We start from the raw sequence: 6,520 nt of genomic DNA on the forward strand, positions 1-6,520 counted from the left end.
GCGGTGTTCGGCGGGCTGCTGCAGTATGCCCGGAGCTTGTGGCTGGCGCGGGCCCGCGGGGGCCGGGGCCGGGGACCCGCCTTGGCCGCGGAGCCCTCTGGTTCCCTGCGGGAGCTGGGCGTGTGCTGGCGTCACTCTTCGCCTTCAAGTCTTTCCGGGAGAACTGGCAGCGAGCTTGGGTGCGAGCGCTGAACGAGCAGGCCTGCAGGGACGGGGTGAGTTGGACGGAGCACCTAGGCGGCCTCTTCAGCCTTTCCTTCTAGGGGAGGGTCTGCTCGTGCTAGAGGGCTGGATAGGGATAGGGATCAACTAGAGAACCCCATGGCTTCCCTTCTCCTCCAGGACTAGAAAAAAGGGTGAGGCCCCAGGTGAGGCTGGGGGTTGTAGAAATCCAATTGTGTCCCCAATTCTCTATTTTTGTGTGCAAGGTACTCAGGCTTCAAACCCGCGCACAAGTTGCTGGTTGCCGTTCTCATAGCAACGCTAATCCCTGTGCCTGAGGGCACTTCCGCCTAGCCTGGGTGCTGGTTGTGTTGGGGGGTGGGGGAGACAGGTGCACTTGCAGGAGGAATTTGCCTGGTACTCATGCCACCATACCCAGTAAACATTTTATGTCCCACATCCCTGAGGTAGCCAGAGAGATCCTCATGGAGCCTAAATTACCTCTCTACCCGCCAGTGATTTCACTGCTAGTCACACATCCTCCTCCTCCATGCTGGCATGCAGTGTATTTGTTGAGGGGAAAGTGTTCAGGTGGTCAGATCGACACTCCTGTGCTCTTCCTAGTAAATGAGCTTGGAGCTGCCCCTTGAGGGTCAGTCACAAAACAGCCCAGCCTACTTCCTCTCCACGCTCTATGGGCATCTGGCCTCCCAGGAAGTAGGACAGGAAGCATGGTCATGAGACAGAGGTGGGTGGGAGGTAGAGGTTTCTTTTTTCCGGGGACCCCTCCCATCCTAGCCCAGCAACCTCTCCTTCCTTTACTGTCTGTCAGCTCCTCACTCAGAGGGTTCTGTTTCTAGCCCCACACACTTGGAGGCTTTTCCCTACTAGCTCCCCAGAGGCCTGCAAACAGAAGTGACCGTAAAAAGTTGCTGTTTCCTCTGCCCAGCTGGCCAGCTGGCAAGCCAGATGACATCTGTCAGTTTATGCCTTGAACCACCCCTCCACCCGGCGTTCCCTGCACCTTGTCCCTGGGTCAGAAGCAACTGCCCAGCACAGCTGACTCAGCTGGACATTGGCCATCCTTGCAGGGGGTGGGGAGGTTGAGGTCCTAAGCATCCATTTCTCCATCTCCCTCAGCCTTGCCTTCAAACAAGACAGCAGCTGGAGCAGAGAAGTTGGCTTCCCCTGGTTTGCCAGGCAAATGAGCCCTGCATATTTGTTTCTTCCATCCCAAGGATGGCCCAAGGAAGAGTTGCCAGCCCCACCTCTAGCCCCTGCTCCGTTCTTCTTCCCATCTTGCTCCCCAGATGGGGCTGCAGTAGGGAGCTTCCACTGCTGTAGAAGGGCAGCTCTTAGAAGACCTGAGCTAAGCAGCTTTCTGCTTCCTAATACCATCTTGCTGTCTGCCTCAAGGAATTAGTCAGACCCCTGGACCCTTGAGCCCTCTGAACTTGCTTCTCTCGCCAGTCCCTTTTGTTAAAGTCCCCCAAGGCCACGCTGAGCCTGCGTTCATCTCCAAGAATATGGTAGCACCATACTCCTGAGCCTCCACATCCTATCTGGAAGGTTTAGCCATCTCTTTCTTGCCCTACTGCTTTTAACATGAGCTCAGCCCTGTCCTTCTCTGCCCAGCTAGTGTACATAAGTGCCGACCAACATCTTAATTTTTTTTTTCTTCTCTGTATGCCTTTCTTTGGGGCAGGGTGGGGAAGAGAAAGGTTGGGGGAAGAGAAAGGTTGGGGGTTCTTGGTATTCCAGAAAGAACCCAGGGTCTTCAGCTCAAGGTGATCTAGTCTCTGGGGGGGAGAGCTGGCTTCGCAATCCTCAGTGGCCCCTAGCAGCTGTAGGCCTCTGGAGAGGCGTGGTCTGAGGGGGAACACCTCCCATCATAAAGCCCTGAGCCAAGGAGGGGCCAGAAGCCAGCCTGCAGCTGAGGCTTCCGCAGTGCCAGGGCCCAGCCAGCCACTGAGCAAGCCAGCCCTGCGGGGGGCAGCTCCAGAGACCTGATCCTGTGCCTGTATTACTTCCTCAGAGCTCCATCCAAATCGCCTTTGAAGAGGTGCCCCAACTCCCACCCAAAGCCAACATTAGTCATGTGACCTGCATAGACCAATCAGAGCGCACCATGGTAAGGACCCTATGGGCACTGTTCTCTTTGGGGCCTACAGGGGGCTAAGCCCAAGGGTTCCCTTTAGTCTGGGTATTCTTAACCTGGTGTCTGTGAATGCCTAAGGGCTCTCAGGACTGGTCCAGGAGGTCTGAGAATCCCACTGAAGATAAGTCCAAAATGTTGTATGTGTGTGTATATTTGTGGAAAGAAGCCTGGCTCATATCTGGTTCTCTAGGAGTTTATGACCCCCAAAAGGTGTAGCCCCAAGGAAAACAGAAGTGGAGTGAGGGCTTCTGAACCACTGCAGGGCAGGGGAAGCAAGGGAGTGCCCTTCCTTCATCCCGACTCTGCCTGGCCTGTCTCAGGTGCTGCACTGCCAGCTCTCTGCTGAGGAGGTGCGGTTCCCAGTCTCGGTGACCCAGCAGTCCCCCGCTGCCGTCTCCATGGAGACCTACCACGTCACTCTGACACTGCCACCAACACAGGTGGAGGGGGATGTGGGAACCCAGTTGGGCAGGGGGTGGTACCTCTCTGGGATGGAATTCGGGAAGGAAGCGCCCAGAAGAATTGGGAGTCGTTGGAGGAGTGAGACAAGTTGACCCCCTTGTCCCTGTCCTGTACTCAGTTGGAAGTGAACCTGGAGGAAATACCCGGCGAGGGGCTGCTCATATCGTGGGCCTTCTCGGATCGCCCAAATCTCAGCCTGACGGTGCTTCCCAAATTGCAGGCCAGGGAGGTAAGGATGCACAGCCCAGCAGCAGAGGAGAAGCAGAGCCATGGAGGGGACAGAGCTGGGGGCTCCTCCTTTTGTTCTCCTCCTCTCCTCCCTGCAGAGAGGTGAGGAGCAAGTAGAGCTCTCCAGGATTGAGGAGCTGATCCAGGATGCCATAGTCAGCACTCAGCCAGCTATGATGGTCAACCTCCGGGCTTGCTCTGCCCTGGGAAGCCCAGTGAGTAGGCACCCAGAGCAAAATGTTTGCATGCACACTGGCCCCAGGACACTATGTCAGGATTCTTGCTCCTCTGACCTCCTTCTGCTCTTAGGTACCCAGTGAGAAGCCACCCATGGTGTCCCAGGCCCAGCCAGCCCTCCTCAGACCTACCCGGTTATTCCTGCGGCAGCTCCGAGCATCTCACTTGGGAAACGAGCTGGGAGGTGAGAGCTAGGTGGAGCAGGGGACTGCCGAGGCCGTGTGTGCAGGCACTATGCCCCTCTGCTGAGGCTGCAGCCTCTGCTCCTCAGTGGCATCCCATCTTTGATCTGAGCACCCCCCAACTTCTGGTCCTCACAGGCACTGAGGAACTGTGCTGTGTAGCTGAGCTTGACAACCCAATGCAACAGAAGTGGACCAAGCCCGCCAGGGCTGGTCCTGAGGTGGAGTGGACAGAGGACCTGGCACTGTAAGGACTGATCCTGAGCCCACCCCCTGCTCCTGAGTGCAGCCTGAGTAGACCCTCCCACCATAGCCTGGACACGAAGGGGGTCTGTTTTCAGTAGCCCTGGGTGTGAGCCCCTACTGTGTGCCAGTCCCGCCTAGGTCCTAGGAATACAGACTACAGACGTGCCCAAGATAGGACCCCTTCCCCTGGGGGGATCACAGACTTGAGACAGATGGAGGTGCATCAAGAACATGGTACAAGAGTGCTCCAGTTGAGGCTTACACACGTGCCAGGGGAGCGCTTAGGTGGGGGGGGAGTCATTCCCACAGGGGATTAAGGATCAGAGTAGGCTTCGTGGAGGGGGTGGCATTTAAATCGCACCGTAGAACGAGAGTAGGATTTTACCAGTGTGTGAAAGTATTCTTGGCAGAGGGAACAGCTTGAGCAAATGATGAAAGAAGGAGGTTTGAGAATGAGAGAGAGACTGCTAAGACAGGGTGGAGCAGAGCCAGGGAGGATATGAATGCCCGCTGGGAGTGTGGTCTCTACTTGGGCCCAATCCTACTCTCCTGGGAAGACTGGGTGTCTGAAGGGCAGGACAAAGCTGGCTGGGGGACTCGTGCCACTTCTGTGTACATCTCTGCCTCTGGCCTGTGATCACTTCAGGGTGGATTTGGTTTACTGATCTTCCTCCTCCCTGCCCTGCTTACTCTTGGCCACAGGGATCTGGGCCCCCAGAGCCGGGAACTGACCCTCAAAGTGCTCAGGAGCAGCAGCTGTGGAGATGGTGAGTGTGGGGGTGGTGTGTCACCTTTGGGGGGTGTGGTCATGGGTCCAGCTCATAGTGCCTCTCCCTTCCCTTCCCTAGCTCTGCTCCTAGGTCAGGCCACACTGCCCGTGGGCACCCCATCCAGGCCACTGTCTCGAAGACAGGTGTGCCCACTCACCCCAGGGCCAGGGAAAGCCCTGGGACCAGCAGCCACCATGGCAGTGGAGGTAAGAAGCTGATTCCTGGGAGGAGACAGGAAGACGAAGGGTGGACGCTCTCTGAGGCCTAGCCTCTTGCTCTCCCACCTCTTGGCAGCTGCAGTATGAGGAGGGCTCCCCCCGGAACCTGGGCACTCCCACTCCCTCCACGCCACGGCCCAGCATCACACCTACCAAGAAGATTGAACTGGACCGGACCATCATGCCTGATGGCACCATTGTCACCACTGTCACCACCGTGCAGTCCCGGCCCCGTGTAGATGGCAAATTAGGTAAAGAGGAAGAGCCTGGGAGCCCAGCTCTAGCCAGGGGCCCTGGACTGCAGACCCATGGCAGGGCAGGGAAAGGGGAGGAGAGCGATGATTCAAACTCATCCCGCTCTCTCCCACTCCACCCTGACCCTACCACATCTTCCTTGTGACCTGTCTCTAGAACTCCCCCCATCACCCCTACTTCTGCCATTGCTTCTGTCTTCAATCCCTCTCAGTCCACCAGCCCCCCATGCAGGACTCTGGTACCTCCCCCTGCTTAGGTTCCCTTCTCTTTTCACAGCTCTCTCCTTCCGTCTCCACCCACCCTCCAGCAGCCCCTGTGGCCCTCCGCCAGTCCCAGGGGCCTCCGTGGTACTTCTCCCCCCACAGTGGCTCTCCATTCACCTCTCCCAACTCCGGCCCTCTGGGTTGTCCCCATTCTGCACACTGTCCCGGTTGGTTCTCAGGGCATCTCCCCATGGCCACTGTCCAACACTCCTGTTGGTTCCTGTGCTGCCTTTTGTCCCCACGATATCTTAATCACCCTTGCGATCAGTCACCCCTTCCTTCATCATCCCTGCCCTCTGAATCAACCAGGGTCTGCATCTCTGTAAAGACAGTAGGGAGTGGGGGTCACGCTACAGCACCTCCCAGCTCACTGACCCTCCCCCACCCACCAGACTCCCCCTCCCGCTCCCCGTCCAAGGTGGAGGTGACTGAGAAGACGACAACTGTGTTGAGCGAGAGCAGTGGCCCCAGCAGCGCCTCCCACAGCAGCAGCCGTGAGTGGGGACCCGGGACGCGTGGGTGGTGACTGCCCCTGGTGCCCCAGAGTCGAAACCCGGGGTAGGGCAGGAAGAATTGGGGGTGGGGCGCAGGGATAAGTCCAGTTAGCCATCCTCTGTACCCCAGCAGGGGAGAGTCACCTCTCCAACGGCTTGGACCCGGTGGCAGAAACAGCGATTCGCCAGCTGACTGAGCCCAGCGGGCGGGCAGCCAAGAAGACGCCCACCAAGCGCAGCACGCTCATCATCTCTGGGGTTTCCAAGGTAACGGGGTTCTGGGGGAGGAGCCAGGATGGGGAGACAGCCCTGAGGGTTCCTCCTGCCCGTTACAGCTTGTCCCTCCTGCCAGGTGCCCATTGCTCAGGACGAGTTGGCACTGTCCCTGGGCTATGCGGCGTCCCTGGAAGCCTCAATGCAGGACGATGCAGGGACCAGTGGAGGGCCCTCTTCACCTCCCTCAGACCCACCAGCCATGTCACCAGGACCCCTCGATGCCCTCTCCAGTCCCACGAGTGTCCAGGAAGCAGATGAGACGACGCGTTCAGACATTTCTGAGAGGCCGTCTGTGGATGACGTTGAGTCAGAAACAGGCTCTACTGGTGCCCTGGAGACCCGGAGCCTCAAGGATCACAAAGGTGGGAGATATCGTCAGAAACCGGCTCCCGCCATGCCTCCTTTATACCCAGTGTCATGACCTGGGGCCTCGTGGACCCCTGGGGACATGGAAGCCTCACACCAGCCAGCCCTTTCCTTCCGAGGAGATGGCCGGACCTGGGGCCTCGTGGACCCCTGGGGACACAGAAGCCTCACTCCAGCCAGCCCTTTCCTTCCGAGGAGATGGC

At 58.2% G+C, this 6,520-nt stretch overlaps 1 protein-coding gene across 1 annotated transcript in view; it reads left to right on the forward strand.

Annotated features, from left to right (window-relative positions):
* Position 1: 1 nt before the first annotated feature.
* Positions 2 to 6,520, forward strand: part of C2CD2L (C2CD2 like) — a gene marked incomplete at its 5' end in the record, with an annotated part of 10,654 nt that continues 4,135 nt past the window's right edge. Inside the window, 14 exon segments of the mRNA XM_014589265.2 lie at positions 2 to 121; positions 124 to 215; positions 2,198 to 2,293; positions 2,641 to 2,760; positions 2,901 to 3,011; positions 3,109 to 3,225; positions 3,320 to 3,431; positions 3,568 to 3,676; positions 4,378 to 4,442; positions 4,524 to 4,651; positions 4,740 to 4,914; positions 5,574 to 5,675; positions 5,809 to 5,942; positions 6,028 to 6,313. Coding sequence (XP_014444751.2) covers positions 2 to 121; positions 124 to 215; positions 2,198 to 2,293; positions 2,641 to 2,760; positions 2,901 to 3,011; positions 3,109 to 3,225; positions 3,320 to 3,431; positions 3,568 to 3,676; positions 4,378 to 4,442; positions 4,524 to 4,651; positions 4,740 to 4,914; positions 5,574 to 5,675; positions 5,809 to 5,942; positions 6,028 to 6,313 — 1,767 coding nt within the window.

This window comes from Tupaia chinensis, unplaced genomic scaffold (genome assembly GCF_000334495.1).
Source record: "Tupaia chinensis unplaced genomic scaffold, TupChi_1.0 Scaffold000348_1, whole genome shotgun sequence".
Lineage (NCBI taxonomy): Eukaryota > Metazoa > Chordata > Mammalia > Scandentia > Tupaiidae > Tupaia > Tupaia belangeri.